The sequence below is a fragment of the Oncorhynchus mykiss genome, chromosome 8 (genome assembly GCF_057628025.1).
Source record: "Oncorhynchus mykiss isolate SJ-2025 chromosome 8, ASM5762802v1, whole genome shotgun sequence".
NCBI classification, from domain to species: domain Eukaryota; kingdom Metazoa; phylum Chordata; class Actinopteri; order Salmoniformes; family Salmonidae; genus Oncorhynchus; species Oncorhynchus mykiss.
In genome coordinates this window covers 69222878-69244581 of record NC_143029.1, presented here as the reverse complement: position 1 = coordinate 69244581, position 21704 = coordinate 69222878, and the positions used below count along the sequence as shown (strand labels likewise).

Here is a 21704-nt window from a genome sequence, read left to right as displayed (position 1 = left end):
CCGTCTCATGTTACCACTAGAGTGAAAGCACCGCCAGCAAAGTGACCAAAACATCAGCCAGGAAGCATAGGAACTGAGAAGTGGTCTGGTCACCACCTGCAGAACCACTCCTTTATTGGGGGTGTCTTGCTAATTGCCTATCATTTCCACCTGCTGTCTATTCCATTTGCACAACAGCATGTGAAATTTATTGTCAATCAGTGTTGCTTCCTAAGTGGACAGTTTGATTTCACAGAAGTGTGATTGACTTGGAGTTACATTGTGTTGTTTAAGTGTTCCCTTTATTTTTTTGAGCAGTGTATATTAATGACCCCAACTGGTGGCTTGCGGGCCGAATTTGGCCCGCGGGTGGTTTTATTTGCCCCCTGAGGTTTTCTGAGCATAAAAATTTAATAATTTTTTAATTAATTGTTGGACATAAAAGACTGTAAAAACACCAGGAAATCAGCTCCAATTGATTTTAATTTAAGAAATCTGTTCCCAAGTTTTCCAACACATAATAGAGAGACACGTGATCGTTTACAAATGTATGCAAGATTTGAAATGATTATGTTTGAGTCAAACATTATATCTGTTTGGGCTTCTTGTGGTCCCTTTGCAGTCTACAAATTATTTGTAATTATGTTCTGGCCCCCCGACCTTCCGCTCAAGAAAAAAATTGGCCTGCAGCTGAATCTAGTTGATGATCCCTGACATACAGTATACTGTAGCTCCCATCAATACATCAATAGGAAGTAGTGTATCACATGACATGGGTTTGAGAGTGTGTGTTTTCATGTGGAGTGTTTGTCTTGGGTTGTTTCCATGAGTATCCCAGGGTTTGTGTGTGTGTGTGTGTGTGTGTGTGTGTGTGTGTGTGTGTGTGTGTGTGTGTGTGTGTGTGTGTGTGTGTGTGTGTGTGTGTGTGTGTGTGTGTGTGTGTGTGTGTGTGTGTGTGTGTGTGTGTGGTGTGTGCGTTGGTTCATGCGTGTGTGGTGTTTATGAAGGGGTAGGCACAAGGGGTGTGAGGGGCGCTGGTTTGAAATGGATCCGGCTTCCTGCATGCATGTAATAACACAGCAGTTGGATGGTGGCCAAGGGCATTTAGATCTGCAGGCACTTCCAAAGGAGACCCCCCAGCAAGCTTTGAACATGGGAATACACACACTGCTTGTATTAAAGATGCATTATAAAGGTTTTGTATAATGTCAGCCAGTAGTTTTGAAAGTTGTGCTCACAAGCCAAAACGGGTCCCCGAATTTTGTGCACAATTGTGTACAATGGCATTCATTTTGTATGATATGTTATGAATTCAAATTCGTACAATATGTTACAAATTTCTAAGTGCTTAAGATCCTGTTCAGTCTCTTTAACTCTGCCTCTCTCACTGTCTATCTTTCAGGAGGCCTTTGTTGAGCTCTATGACAGACAGAGGGACTCCGTGTTCTGTTCATGGCCGTCCATCAAGACTGTCTTTGGCCTGGCTGCACTGGGGGCCGCAAGCCTTACCATCGGAGCTTACCTTACACAGAAGTGAAGGAGTCCCCCCCCCTCCCCTCTCTTTCTTTTTGTCCTCCCTCCCTCCTGCTCTCACTCCTTTCTCTTTTCAAAGGCCCCCTCCAAGATCCGCAACCTGCCTGTCTTCAAAGCTTCTCTCCCCGTTCTCGGAAAAAACTCCCTATTCCTCACCCCTCACTTAAAAAAACAGACACAAATCAAACAACAGCAGGAAACGGAGTCACTGCCCACACAGAAGAAAATATGTCATGAAAGTCGTGCCATTTAACTGTAATCACAAAAAGTTTGGCTTGAAAAGAGACGAGAGGAAGGGAGGGTTGGTGTCGTTTTTGTTCTGCCTGCTTGAGTACTAGTTGTAGCATGAAACCTTTGTGTGCTCATGTAGACTTGTGTAGCATGTGTCGGTGAGGCAAAAGAAAGCATAGACACTCTTAGAAGAAGGGTTCCAAAATGGTTCCTCGGCTGTCCCCATAGGAGAACCCTTTTTGGTTTCAGGTAGAACTGTTTGGTGTTCCATGTAGAACCCTCTGTGGAAAGGATTCTACATGGAACCCAAAAGGGTTCTACCTGGAACCAAAAATGTATTTTCAAAAGGTTCCGCTATGGGGACTCCCTTCAACCCGCCTTCAAAGGACTTCCTCCACACAACAGCTGCTCTGAATGTATAATGGAAGGAGCTCGCTACTAACCAGCACGGTGTGTCTGTCCACCCACCGCTTCTATACTGCAATATACCAGGATACCAGGAGCATCACTGAACTCTGAACACAGAACAGTTAGTTACACACACCAGCTCTGACAACACGTCTTCTAGGCGCCACAGACGCAACTTGCTCTGCCTCTCTTAGAGAGATATGTAAGGACAATGCAGTAGAGTACATTTTTTTGCATTTGACCCATATGAAATGTAATAAGAGAAAGATCGAGGGGGGTATTAAAGAGAGAATAGAGGGAGGTATTAAAGAGAGAATGGAGGGAGGTATTGAAGAGAGAATAGAGGGAGGTATTAAAGAGAGGATAGAGGGAGGTATTAAAGAGAGAATAGAGGGAGGTATTGAAGAGAGAATATAGGGAGGTATTAAAGAGAGGATAGAGGGAGGTATTGAAGAGAGGATAGAGGGAGGTATTGAAAAGAGGAGAAAGGGAGGTATTGAAGAGAGGATAAAGGGAGGTATTAAAGAGAGGATAGAGGGAGGTATTGAAAAGAGGATAGAGGGAGGTATTGAAAAGAGGAGAGAGGGAGGTATTGAAGGCGTGAACAGCAGGTTGGTTAGAGCTTTTGGCAGCCCAAACCCCTGTTTGATCAATGTTTCTGACAGAAAGTGAAAAATATTATTCCACCTAGCTGGATTTCTGGCTTAGTCGAGATCAGAGGGGGATCGAGGGATAGAGGTAGATACAGAGAAAGAGAATGTGTGAGAGACAAAAAGAGGGAGAGAAAGTCATAGAATGAGCAGAAATGTGGATACAGACAAAAAGAGATAAAGGTGTTAGGGTCAAACATAAGATGTGGATTCATTCCAAAGGTTCAGTGACAGTGAGCCTCCCTCTCCAGTTGCTAGAGGCGCCTCTACAGCCTGTTCTAAGATGTCTCACTTGGAGGAAGAACTGTGTCCCTGAATGGCCTGGCGTGGTTCTGTTTGGCCTCACGTCACTCCCTCCCCGTCAGATGTCTCTGAAATGCATTTCTTGTACTCTCACTGCCTCTTTTTATTACTCTCTCTCGCTCTCTCTCTCTCTCTCTCTCTCTCTCTCTCTCTCTCCCTCTCTCTCTCTCTCCTGCCCCCTCCCCTCTGCCCATATGTATGACCAGAACTCAAGGTCTCACCCACCCAGACCAAGCCACCGCTGAAAGGGGACTGAACCAAACTGCCAAATCTCCCAGAACATGTCCTCCAGCTGCCGCTGGGCTCTGATCTAGGGGACAAAAAGGCCCCATATACCCCCCAACGGCCTACGCTAATGGTTGATCCCACATCTAGGAGGACCTCCGAACGTGCACCTCTCTCAGTTTCTCAAACCGTAGCAGACTCCAACATGGGATACCCAACAAGAAAAATCCCTATTGGACACAAAGACTCTCTATTGTTTTGAAGTGACGTCCATTGTATTCCCAGTAACTGATATATTTGAGCCCCCTTGCTCCGAGTCTGTCGCTGCAATGGCACAGATCACAACATCTCTTTAGAGTAAACAATCATTTCCCAGAATACTTTAGGTGTTTGTCTAGTGTTGGAGATGACATAACCTTCTTGGAAAGGCTTACTATCCATAATATTTACTATTTTGCTCTCTCTTTCACACACACACACACACACACACGTTTATGTAGATAAGTATGTGTCGAGAAAATGTTGTTAACTCATCGCAATGATTTCTCTCACCAAAAATCTCTCTCTTTGTTTCGGTCTTCTTTTATCAACGCAAAACACATGTCGTCTGAAGTTTTCATAGAATGAGTATTCACTATGTATACCCATATTTATGTTAGATGTTACACATACCAACTTATGATTTGTATTTATTGAGAGGTACCAGAACACAGATATTTAAATCATAGATGAGATGAAAAGTTAAGATCATGGAGACACTCAAATGTCTTGAGAAATCGTATCTTTCGTTTTATTCAAGGAACCACATTGTAACAATACACTATTTGGGGCTGCTATTGTATCAACAGTAGAGTAACATTTCTGTGTAAGACGTGTTAATATTGGTTTAACACTGCTGTACTGTATTAGTCCTGATTTCACTTAACTCACAGCTTCAAACTGCCACATAGATACAGTATTGTTATAGAAAGCTGTAAACCAAAGTGAACCTGTAAGTAACATTGTGTAGCATGAAGAGATAAACACATGCCAATTCACTTTCACTTCTTTTAAATATTGTCGGAGTGAGATTTTGCAGGAAAGGTTGTTGTAAAGACAATGTCTGGCAACCTATTCCCTTTATAGTGCACTACTTTTGACCAGGGACCAAAGGACTCCATAGTAAAGTAGTGCACTATGTCAGGAATAGGATGCTATTTGGGAGACAGTAAATATTAGCCTGCTTGGTGTTGTTCATAACATTTCAGTAGATACCGTAGCACCCGAATGCATCCATCTGGACATGTGTTAACCGGTGCTTGATTGATATACATGTATGTGTGGTAATTGTTAACATAGTAATGAATTCCTTCTCAAGCTTATGTAGTGACAGAAAAGTCTCCACGTCTTGCTAGATTCTATCATCATAACCAAGGGCACCATTCCTTTTCTATTTTAACAGAGGTCAATCCCCCTACTCATGATAAACCCTCCAGTGATATGTTCATATGAAAACAGAAATTAGTATGACATTTTTTTCAGGAGTTTAAACACAAGATAAAAAAAAAAGTCACTAACTGACTTGTTCATAAATAAAATGTGTAAAGGTTTGTATGTGAGGAGGAGTCATTCTCATATTCCCTTCTGGGATTCTGTTTAAATGGGTGGAGCCTACATCACACCATGGTTATAGAGTTGTAAATATAATCCTCAACCTGTGGCACTTAAGAGGTCAAATCAAATGTGTTACCATTGTTTATGCTATGTATGTATCACAATAAGCTAGATGGGATCATGCTGTTCCCAATAAAGCACATCTTTCCTGCAGTATGAGTTTGCAGTTTGTGATGTGTGTTTTCAGCATGTGGTTTGATATTGTTTTAGGTGGTGATATTCAGCTTGTGAACCAATGTTCTGCTCAAAAGAAAATCATTCATGTTTAAGATGGGGTTGTGTTATATTATGTTTATGGAAAAATAATGGACACCAATATTGATCTCAAATATGTCATCCACCCTGTCTGTGCACTACTACATAGAGAGAATGACAGAGAGAGGGATTGGGAGGGGAAAAGAGAGAGAGGAGGGAGTGGAAGGGAAAGAGAAAGAGAGGGAGGGAAAGAGAGCGAGAGAGACCTTTATGGGAAGTGTGATCAGAGTGCTTTTCCTCATCTGTGTGGCTGTGTGCTGCTTTCTAGTCAGTCCATACGGGTGGCTGGCTTGACATGGCTGTATGAGACCCGCAGCCTCTTATTCTAATGAGCTCTGCAGAGGAACCGCAGCCTCTTATTCTAATGAGCTCTGCAGAGGAACCGCAGCCTCCTATTCTAATGAGCTCTGCAGAGGAACCGCAGCCTCTTATTCTAATGAGCTCTGCAGAGGAACCGCAGCCTCCTATTCTAATGAGCTCTGCAGAGGAACCGCAGCCCCCTATTCTAATGAGCTCTGCAGAGGAACCGCAGCCTCCTGTTCTAATGAGCTCTGCAGAGGAACCGCAGCCTCCTATTCTAATGAGCTCTGCAGAGGAACCGCCGCCTCCTGTTCTAATGAGCTCTGCAGAGGAACCGCAGCCTCCTGTTCTAATGAGCTCTGCAGAGGAACCGCAGCCTCCTGTTCTAATGAGCTCTGCAGAGGAACCGCAGCCTCCTGTTCTAATGAGCTCTGCAGAGGAACCACAGCCTCCTATTCTAAATGAGCTCTGCAGAGGAACCGCAGCCTCCTATTCTAATGAGCTCTGCAGAGGAACCGCAGCCTCCTATTCTAATGACCTCTGCAGAGGAACCGCAGCCTCCTGTTCTAATGAGCTCTGCAGAGGAACCGCAGCCTCCTATTCTAATGAGCTCTGCAGAGGAACCGCAGCCTCCTATTCTAATGACCTCTGCAGAGGAACCGCAGCCCCCTGTTCTAATGAGCTCTGCAGAGGAACCGCAGCCTCCTGTTCTAATGAGCTCTGCAGAGGAACCGCAGCCTCCTATTCTAAATGAGCTCTGCAGAGGAACCGCAGCCTCCTATTCTAATGACCTCTGCAGAGGAACCACAGCCTCCTGTTCTAATGAGCTCTGCAGAGGAACCGCAGCCTCCTGTTCTAATGAGCTCTGCAGAGGAACCACAGCCTCCTGTTCTAATGAGCTCTGCAGAGGAACCGCAGCCTCCTGTTCTAATGAGCTCTGCAGAGGAACCGCAGCCTCCTGTTCTAATGAGCTCTGCAGAGGAACCGCAGCCTCCTGTTCTAATGAGCTCTGCAGAGGAACCGCAGCCTCCTATTCTAAATGAGCTCTGCAGAGGAACCGCAGCCTCCTATTCTAATGACCTCTGCAGAGGAACCACCGCCTCCTGTTCTAATGAGCTCTGCAGAGGAACCGCAGCCTCCTATTCTAATGAGCTCTGCAGAGGAACCGCAGCCTCCTATTCTAATGAGCTCTGCAGAGGAACCGCAGCCTCCTATTCTAATGAGCTCTGCAGAGGAACCGCAGCCTCCTGTTCTAATGAGCTCTGCAGAGGAACCGCAGCCTCCTATTCTAATGAGCTCTGCAGAGGAACCGCAGCCTCCTATTCTAATGACCTCTGCAGAGGAACCGCAGCCTCCTGTTCTAATGAGCTCTGCAGAGGAACCGCAGCCTCCTATTCTAATGAGCTCTGCAGAGGAACCGCAGCCTCCTGTTCTAATGAGCTCTGCAGAGGAACCGCAGCCCCCTATTCTAATGACCTCTGCAGAGGAACCGCAGCCTCCTGTTCTAATGAGGTCTGCAGAGGAACCGCAGCCTCCTATTCTAATGAGCTCTGCAGAGGAACCGCAGCCTCCTGTTCTAATGAGCTCTGCAGAGGAACCGCAGCCTCCTATTCTAATGAGCTCTGCAGAGGAACCGCAGCTGCACCCCACAAGACATCAAAGCCCCCCCTGAAACGCAGAGTTTCTCAGCCCTCGCCCTCTCCGACTGCAGATAAATGCAACGTGTAAAAACCAAATGCCCGAGGTCTGGTTTTTACACCCTCTTTCCTCCTCATTCATATCACACTTGTCTTCAAAGGCCAGGGACGTGTGCTGTTTCACAGAATTAGTGAAAGTCATGATGCAGTAAAACTAATGCTAGAGAGAGAGGGAATAGGATGGAGAGACGATGAGAGATATGCCTGAGGAGAGAAACAGAGTGAAGTTCATTTGAGTTTGAGCCCCTCTCAAGCCCTTCTCTCCATGCATATAAAATACATGACAAGCTTCGAAGAAGGAGAATTTTAAATCACCCTTACACTTTCAAGGGAACGTCCAGTGTGTGAGTGTGTGTGTGAGAGAGAGAGAGAGAGATAAGCAGTCAGATCAGACAGAGGCCAGCAAGCCAACAAGTCCTCCTGCTTTAGGGCTACAAGGTGTTGGGATATTTCATCCTCACTGTTGATCCAAGACGAGTATCTAGAAAAATACTAGTTTTTACCTTTGCAGTAGATCCAGATCCATTGAGATTACAGTGCCATTCCTACCCCACATAGACTGACAGCCTCCTGATTGTTTATCTTGCCTGTGAATATATGGAATATATCATGTCTATAAATAAATATGATTTTGTTGGTGAATTTGGAGAAGAATATCTGGTGTCATATGAGTGCTATGAAATGACATTCTACTAACCTTCACAGTCTGTCTATATATCATACAATCACATGGTGGCTAGTGACAAATACCACTTGTATTAGACTGTCACCTTGTGGCTGGTGTTCAGAAATCCTTGGAATGGTCTCGGGAAGGTCAATAGTGTTTTCTGAGGAACTCTACCCTTTACTTGAAAGCTGATGTAGAACAGCTTTGGAGGGAGATGTTTACTGGTATGTGTGTGGCTTGATGACATTTTATTTCCTTGAAATATTCTAATTATAGAAGCAACTCCCTAATGTGTAAACAATTAATGTCATAGGAGCACTCCAATAGTTTCTAGCATGGAACTTCAAAAGAGGAGAGGGAGAAACTTCTGTTGGTATGCTCTGAGCCTCAGACTAAATTTACTTAACCTGCTATCTAAATTCGAGTACTCTCAGGACTCCACGTGATGGCCAATCTTAAAATAGCTGCGGATATGCCTGCAGTGCAGCTCTTAACCACTAGTAGGTGGCAGTGTTCAGACATCGAATGTCGCAATAATGATTATCATCAAAAGTCTTTTAGCCATGTCTGTCAAGTAAGGTCTATTAGAGAAGTGCATAAACATGTGTTATACTGTATGAAGGTAAATAATTAATGTGCATGGCAGTCATAAAAATATTACATCCATTACATTTTTATTTATTTAACAGGGCAAGTCAATTAATGAACAAATTCGTATTTACAATGACCGCCTAGGAACAGTGGATTAACTGCCTTGTTCAGGGGCAGAACAACCGATTTTTACCTTGTCAGCTTGGGGATTCAAGCTAGCAACCTTTCGGTTACTGGCCTAACGCTCTAACCACTAGGCAACCTGCCTCATTCAGGATTATCATAATAAGCTAATTGATTTACCCAAACACGTTTCATTTGGATTGCAAAACAGTTAAATATGGTGGTGCAAATCTACAGTCAAAAATAACATTCAATAAACACATTACATAAAAATACATTCAGTGTCATCGTTTATTTTTCTGCACGCAGAAAAATAGAAAAGTAAAGAACATTCACAACTGTTATAGTGTCGTTTCTCATGCTTGCACATGTACATCTTGTTCTGAATAGAAAGTATCTTTATTTATATTGGCTCATTTTGCCACAATATATTTACAAAAATAATATTAAAACTGCAGTTATTTTAACATGATTTCTTTAAAGTTACATAAAAATAAAGCTTTCTCTGGCACATTTCCTGAAAACGTTCTTATTTACAGTGAAACAATATAGATGAGTTGTCAGAGGTGTATTCTCTGGCCACAGCACAGGAGTCTGGTCAAGAGCAGTTCAGAATCCACCATTTTGCTTTATAGATGTTATAGATGTTGTAGATGGAAGTGATCCATGGCTCAAGTGCATAAAGCGGGCAAAATAAATGGCTCTAAATCTCAACCCAAGTGTTATCGAGAATGAATACAAAATATATATATCTGTCTCTCTTCACAGCATGTTACTCATATACAAACAAAACCCCTTCAATCATAACCAGATAAAGCATGAACACCTGCAATAGGCAAAAGGCACTGTGACTAAGGATTGGACAAAGAGACTGCATATAGCCCCTAAAAGGGGTGTGGACAACAACTCATTATAGCAACATGTGGCTTACCATAGAACATGCTATAATATGGCCACATTTGATACTAAAATGAAGAATGCAATTATATTGTCTAAATGGTCTGTGTTTGACAGCATAGAATATAGACGTTATTTACTCAACCATCACTTTTAGTGGTCCAGTACGTTCCAGCTCCACCGATACAAACAGGTTATTATTTCCCGTGGGTAACTTATACACATGCTTGTGTGTATCATCAAGTAAGATGCCTTGGCAATATCTGTCAATCTACTTGTTCATTGAAGGTTTGAAACTATCCAGTGACTAGGCACTGTTAACACGACAGAGCAGCATGATACTGAGACAAACACCAAAACGTATATAGCCCTCATATACATACATAACCACAGTTCAGACTGGCTCAGCCCCACAGTGAATCAAGTCCAGTTCCATTCAGACAGAGAGATGCTGGTCCTCCAGTATTAAAGCCATTTAGCCCCCAGTAGCAGTCCAATCCAGCCCAGCCCTTTGGTTTCAAAGTCTAGTGCATCAATATGAAGGGCTCTGGACGTAAAGGTAACTGTCAAAATAAAGGAAACACCAATATATTAATAGGGCATTGGGCCACCACGAGCCGCCAGAATAGCTTCAACGCATTTCAATGCACACTTCAAGTGTCTGGAATTATATAGAAGGGATTTTTCCAAGAGATATTCCATCATTTGGTGTTTTGTTAATGGTTGTGGAAAGCACCGTCTCAGGCGCCACTCCAGAATCTCCCATAAGTGTTCAATTGGGTTGACATCTGGTCACTGGAGACACACACCCACTTTAAACCCCCTATGCTCCTTTGAGACCACTCTCTCAAAGTCACTGAGATCTCCTATTTTAGCCACGGTGAGAAAATAATGGGCAACTGTGCATTTTTATACATGACCCTAAGCATGATGGGATGTCAACTGCCTAATTAACTCAGGAACCACACCTGTTTAGAAGCACCTGCTTTCAATAGACTTTGTATCCCTAATTTACTCAAGTGTTTCCTTTATCTTGGCAGCTACCTGTAAAATACAAGTTATATATTGTAGGACAGCCTCTGTGATTCCAGCAGCAGTAGCCCCCCGTCTCACTCCAGGAGGCCCTCCTCTCTGCAGGCATCTAGGGGAGGGAAGAATAGACATGTGAAGTAAGGACACAATAATACATACCACTAGCCTGGTCCCAGATCTGTTTGTGCTGGCATTCTAATGACCATAGGTGTTGGCTATAGCGACAGATCTAGGACTAGGTTAATGTCCAACATGAACAATAGTAGGCTTATTTGCATCAGGGAGATAGTTGTGCAAGATGCTTCATGTTTCTTTCACGCTCACATCGGAGTTGATGAGTCTGCTCACTGCAGTTTTCAAATCTGGGAACTGATGCACCAGCCAATTCAAAATGCAATTTCTAAATGCATTATGACTGCACCAGCAAAGGCATTTCCTTCCAAAAAACAAACATGCAAACTCATTATCTTACATTATTCTACATTCTTTATGTTACATCATTCTTCTTCATTATTCAAAACTATAAGCAGATAGACAAAAAACCAAGACAACAAAGAAAGGCTACCAAGCATAATGTCAAGTAAGACGTTGACATTAACATTCTATTAGAATCTGAGGGTAGCACGAGAGGAAAGGACATGGTCCTGAGTCAGGACACAGACACACAGCCAAGCCCACACCAAACTGTCACGAGCTGGCATACAGGATGGCTCAAGGGCACAGGCAGCCTGGCATCAAGCCCATGCCATCCGCATGTGGGAGCCAACCAGCAAATGCCTGAGTGTGTGTTTGTGTCCTACCTGTGTGAGGAGGGCGAGGCAGGGCAGGACAGGGCAGAGCGGGGAGGGAGCTCAGGGTCCAAGAGTCGTATTAGGAGGGGGTTAGGAATGCTGAGCATCTATACCTGCTGGGCTGAGCACCAGGGCCTGCAGGATGTCAGACAGGGAGATGATGCCCTCGATGGCCGAGCGATCATCCACCACTACCAGCCGGTGGACCTGGCACGCACATACACACATACACACATACATACATACATACATACATACATGCATACATGCATACATACATACATACATACATACATACATACATATATATACATATATATAGGAACACGCGTACAAAGAGACACACACAGTTGAAAGAGAAAAGGAGATATATTGTTTATTTAAAAACACTTCTTTTAACCTTTAACTATGCAAGTCAGTTAAGAACAAATTCTTATTTACAATGACGGCCTACCCCGGCCAAATCCCGGACGGCGCTGGGACAATTGTGCGCCGCCCTATGGGACTCTCAATCACGGCCGGATGTGATACCTAGGGACAGTGAGCATTTTGTGTCTCTGTTGAGTTTACGTGTTATTGTTGTGTTGTATGTATGTGTTTGAACACACCTCTGCTTTGACAATCTTGTCCACGATGGTCTCCAGTGTATCCAGCTTGTGGCATTGCATGACCCCCTCAAAGTACTGGCAGCGATGCCTCAGAGCCTGGGTCACTGTGATATCCAGGTTATTATAAGTCTTCTCTGCTGCCAGGTTCTATTCACATGATACACAGACACTCATGGCTTTTTAAAAGGAAAACATTCACACAATATATTTTTTGAGGGGGAAGTAACAGGATTACCAAGCTGTATTTTGAAAATCATAACTTACTATGACATCAAATTTGGAGTAAATATCCACCACTTTCCCTGTGATGAGATTGAAACATAACCAGAGTTGAGCTGAATCTCAATCAGTCAAATGTACCTGTAAAGTATATTTTAACAACAGTTGTCACAAAGTGTTTTACAGTAACACGTACCAGATACGTCCACAACAGGCAGGGCAGACACCCTCCTCTCTACGAAGATCTGCAGGGCCTTGATGATGGGTGTGTCAGGGTGGATGAAGGCTATGTTCTTGTAGGTGCCGATGCCCAGCTCTCCTAGAGTCTGCTTCATAAAAGCCGGCTTGGGCATCTCACGCACCTGGAACACATAAGATAAAATATAACACCTATCGATCTATCTATGACTGGAACACAAGAGAGGATCACTTTTTTGCCTTGGAATCAACTCCAATTCCAATGTTAGTGCGTTATAGTTTGTTAAACAGCTTACAGAAACAAACGAACAACATGTAGACCTATCCCATCTATTATAAATATGTTAACTTGAACCTGTCTGCAGTCCACCTTGTTCTAAGTAAATGCATGGCTTCAATGTGGAAATATAAACATATCACTGATATAGGGGCTAGGCCTACTGTAAATTACATTCACACTGATATAGGGGCTAGGCCTACTGTAAATTACATTCACACTGATATAGGGGCTAGGCCTACTGTAAATTACATTCACACTGATATAGGGGCTAGGCCTACTGTAAATTACATTCACACTGATATAGGGGCTAGGCCTACTGTAAATTACATTCACACTGATATAGGGGCTAGGCCTACTGTAAATTACATTCACACTGATATAGGGGCTAGGCCTACTGTAAATTACATTCACACTGATATAGGGGCTAGGCCTACTGTAAATTACATTCACACTGATATAGGGGCTAGGCCTACTGTAAATTACATTCACACTGATATAGGGGCTAGGCCTACTGTAAATTACATTCACACTGATATAGGGGCTAGGCCTACTGTAAATTACATTCACACTGATATAGGGGCTAGGCCTACTGTAAATTACATTCACACTGATATAGGGGCTAGGCCTACTGTAAATTACATTCACACTGATATAGGGGCTAGGCCTACTGTAAATTGCCTAATGGCGGAGGATGGACATGCCAAATGTAGTCAATAAGCAATATCAAATGAATTATTGATAAGGCCTAAAAAGAGTGAATAATTCAAATCAAATTGTAAACAAAATGAAACAACTTGTTTTAAATCGGCTATGTGTAAATACACTTACAGACGCCATAATTGGAGGGTTTTTATGCACATCCAAGCTTTTCAAAAGCACATTTTTTATTTAACCTTTATTTAACCAGGAAAAGCCTGTTGAGACCCAGAGCCTCTTTTTCAAGGTGGACCCGACCAAGAAGGCAGCAACAATCAATACATTATATAATTAAAACATACAACAATACAAAACAACATGGTCCAGCCTAAAACAAGCATTTACACTCCTCCATAACAGAGTCTCCCATCAATATTTTAAATGAATTCAGTGGCACTAACATATCTAGATGAAGCGTGGATTGTAGACTATTCCATGCCTCTGGTGCACAAGTAGCTGGACAAAGATCCAATATACAGATAAAAGGGAGAATGTCCACTCATCTTTATACTGCTTATAGTATTTTATATATACTGAATAAAAATATAAAAATGTGACATGCAACATTACAGTTCATATAAGGAAATCAGTCAATTGAAATAAATTGATTAGGACTTAATCTATGGATTACACATAACTGTGAATACAAGTATGCATCTGATGGTCACAGATACCTTAAAAAAAGGTATGGGCGTGGATCAGAAAACCAGTCAGTATCTGGTGTGACCATCATTGCCTCATGCATTTGCCTCAACACATCTCCTTCAGATAGAGTTGATCAGGCTGTTGATTGTGGCCTGTGTAATGTTGTCCCAGTGTGCATCAACTGCTGTGCAAAGTTGCTGAATATTGGCGGGAACTGGAACACGCTGTCATGCATGTCGATCCAGAGCATCCCAAACATGCTGAATGGGTGACATGTCTGGTGAGTATGCAAGCTATGGAAGAACTTAGACATGTTCCAGGAATTGTGTACAGATCCTTGCGACATGGGACCATGTATTATCATGCTGAAACATGAGGTGATGGCAGGGGATGAATGGCACGACAATGGGCCTCAGGATGTTGTCATGGTAACTCTGTGCATTCAAATTGCCAATGATAAAATGCAATTGTGCTCATTGTATGTAGCTTATGCCTGCCCATACCATAACCCCACTGCTACCATGGGGCACTCTGTTCACAACGTTGACATCAGCATTCCGCTCGCCCACGACGCCATACACGTGGTCTGCGGTTGTGAGGCCGGTTGGACGTACAGCCAAATTCTCTAAAACAAGGTTGGAGGCAGCTTATGGTAGAGAAATGAACATTCAAATATCTGGCAATAGCGCTGGTGGACATTCCTGCAGTCAGTATGCCAATTGCCAGTTCCCTCAAAACTTGAGAAATCTGTGGCATTGTGTTGTGTGACAAATCTGCACATTTTAGTGGCCTTTTATTGTCCCCAGAACAAGGTGCACCTGTGTAATGATCATGCTGTTTAATCAGCTTCTTGATATGCTCACTGTTTTGCTCCTTTCAAAATTGATATATTGATTAAAGCTTTGGTGATTTAAGATTTATTTCCAAGCAGTCTCATGACGACCCAAACACTTCTTGACTAGCCTACTTGAACACACTGAGCAGGACAAAAACAAAACAGACTTCATTGACTGGAGGGGAGGCTATGATTGGTTTTTAATCAAATAAAACGAAATGGGAAGTATACAGTCACCAAATCACATCTCGTTTCATGCGCCTATGGGCAGTGTGCATCAAAGGCTGGATAGGCTGTGTTTCCACTGTCAAAATTCATACCATAACTAACGGTGTTACCGCTAAAACCAGATTTTTATTGGTCTTAAATATCCCTATCAGTGCTGCCTGAAATTAGCACTTTGGATCATGTTTTTAAGGAAACGCCTCAAATATTTCCACCCCTCCCATCTGGGCGGAAGTGTGCTGATGTTAGGTAAATTGCCGAACCTGGCGTTAGGGCTGGGAAACGCCAGTGCGCACATGACAAAATGACAAACTAACGTGCGTTTGACAGTAGCGCCGCCTTAACGCCATCCGAAAATAGAGCCCATGGTTTTAGACTTACAAAGAGCTGTAGGAACTTGAGGATCCTCTTGTGTGTGAGGATGTAAAGTGGGTTCCCCGTCACAGGGTCGATGACAGGCAGCCGGTGGATCTTGTTTTTAATGAGGGAATACACTGCATCAAATATGCTGCAAAGACAGACATAAAACACAAATGAAAAGACAATTGTGGAATTTTCTTCACATCCACGTATATTCAAGACAGATACACACACTCTTACCTGTATAATAACCTTTTATGTTATGAGAACGTACCTTGATTCGGGTGATATGTTCACTAAAGGCTTGAATGTCTCTTGCAAATATACTTCTGTGGAGAGACAAAACAATGTGAGTTAACTGTTCTGTACATGTCATTTAATGTCATAATTTAATGTTACATACCTCTCCATGTCTCAAGCTTATGATCTTCCAACTCATATATTTGCACCTATAAACAATAAAACTATATTGACATCTAAAGAATAATCTACAGAAATCCAACATAGGAATTTTCATGGTAAACAAATATTTTGCTAAAATCGGTTCGTCCACTCAAACTTACCAACGGTGACTTGTAGTATCTGTGTAGTATGATGATGAAGTCTGTGATTGTCAACATTCCTGAAATGAGAAATGCATGCCTATAGATAATAGAATGACTAACAGTTGTCATAGAGCCGTCATAAAGCATTAGGTTGCCAACTGACCTCTAGCCAACAAACCATGCTCCACTGGCCATGGCTATTACAAGTAATCTCAACAAATCTTATTTTTATTTTTTATTTAAGAAACGTGACAAATGTTGTACTTAATCTGGAGATAATTGTTATCTACCAGCATGTACAGTTGAATTCGGAAGTTTACATACACTTATGTTGGAGTCATTAAAACTCGTTTTTCAACCACTCCACACATTTCTTGTTGACAAACTATAGTTTTGGCAAGTCGGTTAGGACATCTACTTTGTGCATGACAAGTAATTTTTCCAACAATTGTTTACAGACAGATTATTTCACTGATAATTCACTGTATCACAATTCCAGTGAGTTTACATACACTAAGTTGACTGTGCCTTTAAACAGCTTGGAAAATTCCAGAAAATGTTGTCATGGCTTTAGAAGCTTCTGATAGGCTAATTGACATCATTTGAGTCAACTGGAGGTGTACCTGTGGATGTATTTCAAGGTCTACCTTCAAACTCAGTGCATCTTTGCATAACATCATGGGAAAATCATACTACACGAAGGGTGTGCCTTACCCACAAAACACTGCCTCTCTGAATCCCATAGTGGGGCAGCACGCACCCCATTGGCCACTAAGGCAAAGAACGCCTTCTTCACCTGTGAAAAGGGATCATAATCCGAGAACAAAAAAATATATTGATGGTATTCCACATCTTGTAAAATGTTTAGTGTAAATCCTAAATAAAACAATAAAGCGTTCTGGTTTGATGGGTTTCATATAAGGAAACTGGAACCATGAGGTTAATGGATTTGGTGGCTGAGCTCCTAAACATCAGTGTTTCTGTTCTTCCTTATGATTACTGTTTAACCTTTTATGAGTCAATAGTAATGCTCTCCTCATGGAACATTAACCATGCAATTTCCAATGCCTTTAGACCAAGGATGCACTTCAATACCCATAAGAATGTTCCTCAGTGGACACACCCTGTTAGATAAACAGATACTGTCAAACTTAGGTCAAAGTTAGTTAGTGCTTCTCAAAGTTACGTATACATCATCTTGTGAGCAGGGCTTACCTGTAGGCCAGTGTCGAACACGACCAGCTTGGAGCTGGTGGGAACGATGTCATAGCAGCAGTGGGACTTCATAAAGCGCATGTAAATATCTCTGTCTGGTTCAGCAGCTGGAAAGATGGGTAGAAAAATATATATTCACACTGTGTATACAGTACATCAAATAATTTCACTAGTCATTATACTGTATACTGAACCAATGAGGTCACGTCTGGGGCTGGGTGTGTTGAGTTTGATTCCCCTGCATGAGGCTTTGCGCTATCCATAGCCGCAGGAATAGGTTTTAGGATGGGAGTGCTTTTCACCAACGGGGCACACTACAGATAGCTATATTGGTCAACTAATACCGACTAGTAAAGGCCCAGGGCACTACTTTTGCAAGGTTTTTTTTTTTTGGGGGGGGGGGGGGGTTCAGCACCCCTACTTAGCTGCTATGGCGCTATCATCAGGCAATAATTGGGTTATGATCAAAACAAATTCTGCATAATAGGACTTAAATATGAAGTATTTGTTGATATGTAGCGACAGGTGTTCAATAGCTTGTAACTGGTCCCATGTGGCTCAGTTGGTAGAGCATGGGCTTGCAGCGCCAGGGTTGTGGTTTGATTCCCATGAGGGACCAGTAGGAAAGGGTTTTAAAAGGTATGCACTCACTACTTTAAGTCATCCAGAGCTTCTGCTAAATGACTAAAATATATTCATATATATATTTAAATGTAACTAATATTCACATTACAATTCACACCAGCACTTTACAAAGAAGCAATCGGTACCATTGAGCCTGGTCTTGAACTATATCCAAATAAAATGGCAAAAACGTAAAATAAAAGGCTATAGGCAACACAATCAAATTAAATCAAAATGTGGGTTATTAATGCAGTAAAATGCACTTACTTACCAACACCATCATCGTTTAGGTCAAGTTTCTCCAGCATGCCTTCGAATAAACCGTAGAAATTCTGTAAGAATAAGAGGCAGAGGGGGTCAAGAACGCGCTCCAAATCTGGCACACCAATATCAGAGCAGTCGCGCGCTGCAGGCGCACAACAGCTAGCCGTTTGCCAAAGTGTGGACGAAAAAACAATGTAGATTCAATAACTGCTGGCACGTTCCACCATGACAAAATCATACATCTTGAGAGACTGAGACTAAAATGTCCTTACGCATAACCAACAAAAAGAAAAGCAAGCCCCGTCTGATACGCACAATACGCACTGCACGCAACTCATTCAAGTGCCCTTGTACAAGTTTCTACTGTATGTGGGCAATTCATATCGGGAGCTCTGCCTGCCAGTAACTTTAATGGCACATTATTATTAGACTACACGCCCCTTAACTGTAGTAGTGGAACATTCCTAAATCTATTTTGCTGCAGTCAATAAAGCCGTTGCCTACAGTAGGATCATACTACTGACCAAAACAGAGGAGTGAGCAACACGTCCGGATAAATAAACAATGTGCAACATGTCCGGATAAATAAACAAAATAATACTTTAATTTAAAAAGCAGTGTATCGTCTCAAGTAGATATTTTTCTGCGCATTGTGTGTATTGTGAACGACAACGGAAATCGTTAAGGTTTCATTTATTATTATGATCACGCTCTAGAGACACACCCTCCATGCAGAACGACCAAGGCTCTTCACCATATTAGGAAATCCCTTATGTTGCCTAGCAGCGAGAAGCCAAGGATTCCTTGTCATTTTCTATGCCCATAACTGTTTTGCAGGACATTAAAATGCAACAATTTGCACAATGCATAGTTATTTACATTGACAATTATTTACAATAATAATAGCAAGGGATGAAGTAGGCTACTGCACAATGACTAAGACATGGTGCAGAGGTTGTGTACTGCAGCAAAATGATCCAATAACAAAATAAGTCAGTGTGCAGTTCATTTGCCTCTTTCCCTATGCTACAAAGCACTTCATCATCATGGCACGTTCTATGAGCCGAATCATATTGTGCTCTTTGTAGCATATGAGGATTCAAAACCATCTTTTTGTATTAGTAGTCTCCCCTAGCCCCTTGATTAGACCCTACCAGTGCACTGACAACCCACTGCAGTAGAAGAAACCGCCCTGATAGCTCACGCCTGGGATACCTAACCAACCCCCCAGTCACCCCATACCTCATGGTGACACAGCAATTCTCCAGCCAAAACCACTACTGCACTGTCATAAATCTAGCCTGTCTAACCCGCGATCAGCATGAATCCCATCCCACTCTACTGCTGCTGCACTGCCACAGGGAAGGGAATGCTGTATATAAACATGGGGCTGTAAATCTGAGATGGAGGGCTGTTTCATTAAAATGCTTCCAGATTGGATTTAGCAGAGACATTCCTTTGATTTGGATAAGAGCCTGGTGTGTGTGGATTTGAAATAAATAAATAAATAAATAAATAAATAAATAAATAAATAAATAAATAAATGAGAGAGACCAAGACAGAGAGCAAAAGAGTGCGAGAGAGCGAGGGAGAGACTTATGGCTGTAATCATGATGCCTTGGGTGTAATAAGCAACAACAAAAATGGTGATGGTGATGAAATATTGACTTACACTGCCAGGGTAGATATAATTCTATAGCTCAAATAGACAGACACACAGTTACTTGAATTATTAGTTTTAACAAGATACCACATCAATCAAATCAAGGTCTCTGTCCAACAGGAGAGGGGAACAAAACAGACATATCAGTTCAAACACTGACTATCTGAACATCTTGATTAGGCTAGTATTGAACTCTGCTGAGCTGAACGTTAGAGCTGAACAAAGAGTCTTTGCTGAAACAATCACTTAATTCTAGTCATTTATATATTTTACCACTGTATATGTCGAGGAGACTCACATCAGCTTTCCCCCTTAAACCACATTTCTTTGGCAACCCTGAAATATTGCTTCAATACTGCCACTAACAAACACAGTAACCAAGAGGTTGGTGTAGTAGGAAGTAAGGAGGTATCACTCACTGGCTGTGAGGTAGTTTGGGGCAGTGGGAAAGCGTAGGGTATCGGAGAGGAGGAGGACATGGGGGGCTTGGCAGAGGATGGCAGGCTGAGGCGCTGTCCGGTGTCTGGTGGGGGTGATGAGAGGGAGCGTTCCAGGCGCTCTGGGGCACTCTGGTGAACCTCCTGGGGGAACAGCATGTGCAGGCTGGGGGTGCTGGGTGGGGTGGGGGAAGACGAGAGGCCGGAGACTGGGGAGGAAAGACAAGGACCAGAGAACGATTGACAGTTAGCACTGATCCACACAGGCCTGTCATGCATACATAGTTCCCCTAGAAATCTCCTGTAGTGCGGTTGCTATGTTCACAGGTGATCTCAACTCAATTTCTATTGTGTTATTGACTGTACATTTGTTTATTCCATGTGTAACTGTGTTGTGTCGGACTGCTTTGCTTTATCTTGGCCAGGTTGCAGTTGTAAATGAGAACTTGTTCTCAACAGGCCTCAACTGGTTAAATAAAGGTGAAACTAAAATATTTTTAAAATAGTGGCCTTTCTAATTGGGATATTCCATTGCAATAGAGTATGTGCTTGTCACATAATACTGCAATAGTGGAGTGGGTCCCCAATAGATTTAGCTTTTCAGAAGAATATTGATTTCAATATCATTAAGTATCCTCATGTATCATTAGCAGAGCATGGTTAAGCGCTGCCAGGGCCTGGAAACCTGCCAAGAAAATATCAACCCGTCCTGTCCTAAAGCACAGCAATCAACTGATTTCAGTGGATCATATTCACAGTGCAGTGTAAGCAAAGCTTGTGAGTCTTATGACAATACAGTAGACTCATTTGGCTGTACCGTATGTAGGTTGTCAGGAACGGGTTGGACAACCAAACAGTATCAGAGAACATCTTTAAATACCTCAAAAATTAATCCAAACCTGGTTCAGATTTCAAACAAATCAATCAAATGAATGTGTAGAAAACTAATATTCTTGCAGTAGAGTGGAATATAGTTATCCTCCCTCCCTATCTAGCTTCATGTACTACTACCACTACACCATTGCCCAGCCTAAAGAACAGATATCTAGTCTACAGTATAATACAGTAGTAGTAGTGATATATCATCTAGCCTGGGCATCCTATATTGGACAGCTGCCCGAGAGGCTGGGAGGCTCCTGCTCTGGCAGTGTCTATGGCAGGTCGAGGCCGTCGCTCAGTCACATGACACCCTTACATGCCCCTCAGCAGTCACGACCCAGTACAGGGTGCGGGTTGACATACAACACCCACCCTGGCCCACCCTGCTGTGCTGACATATTTCTAAGGCCATACTTCCAGTGACGTGGGTGATGTGTACAGCCTGGTTCACATTTCATCCACTCCACCATGGGACTCTCATGGGCTCTGCTCACCTCCAGTAACTTATCAACAATGCTTCACTTTGACATTCAAGCCACCACTCACGAATCTAACAAACAATCACCTATAGGCACAGGCCATGAATGCCTTATAAAAAGGCACACTATCATAACAGCTGAGGTGATTATTGATCACTTGAACTCAAATGGAGTTTAATTGATTGAATTCCAAAACG

The 21704-nt window shown here is 42.6% G+C and overlaps 2 protein-coding genes across 23 annotated transcripts in view; one reads left to right on the top strand and one right to left on the bottom strand.

The window, feature by feature from the left end:
* LOC110530404 (apoptosis regulator Bcl-2) overlaps window positions 1-5135 on the top strand; it is a 57398-nt gene extending 52263 nt beyond the window's left edge. The window contains exon 2 of the mRNA XM_021613428.3: window positions 1382-5135. Coding sequence (XP_021469103.2) covers window positions 1382-1516 — 135 coding nt within the window. The 3' untranslated portion in view covers window positions 1517-5135. The remainder of the gene's footprint in view (window positions 1-1381) is intronic.
* Window positions 5136-8557: 3422 nt separating this feature from the next.
* Window positions 8558-21704, bottom strand: part of LOC110530403 (5'-AMP-activated protein kinase subunit gamma-2) — a 38276-nt gene continuing 25129 nt past the window's right edge. For 6 of the 22 annotated variants that reach the window (XM_090182402.1, XM_021613424.3, XM_021613425.3 and 3 more), the window contains 13 exons: window positions 20132-20358; window positions 18057-18117; window positions 17162-17268; window positions 16661-16742; window positions 15965-16023; window positions 15805-15850; window positions 15676-15730; window positions 15423-15549; window positions 12359-12524; window positions 12208-12245; window positions 11944-12090; window positions 11449-11542; window positions 8558-10653 (listed from right to left, as the gene is read on the bottom strand). In XM_090182402.1, the coding sequence (XP_090038528.1) occupies window positions 10622-10653; window positions 11449-11542; window positions 11944-12090; window positions 12208-12245; window positions 12359-12524; window positions 15423-15549; window positions 15676-15730; window positions 15805-15850; window positions 15965-16023; window positions 16661-16742; window positions 17162-17268; window positions 18057-18117; window positions 20132-20358 (1241 nt within the window). In that variant the 3' untranslated portion in view covers window positions 8558-10621. Of the gene's footprint in view, window positions 10654-11344; window positions 11543-11666; window positions 11867-11943; window positions 12091-12207; window positions 12246-12358; window positions 12525-15422; window positions 15550-15675; window positions 15731-15804; window positions 15851-15964; window positions 16024-16660; window positions 16743-17161; window positions 17269-18056; window positions 18118-18321; window positions 18447-18573; window positions 18712-20131; window positions 20359-21704 lie in introns of those variants that run through there. The other 16 variants (XR_016482571.1, XR_016482573.1, XR_002474523.3 and 13 more) reach the window with 9 other exon arrangements.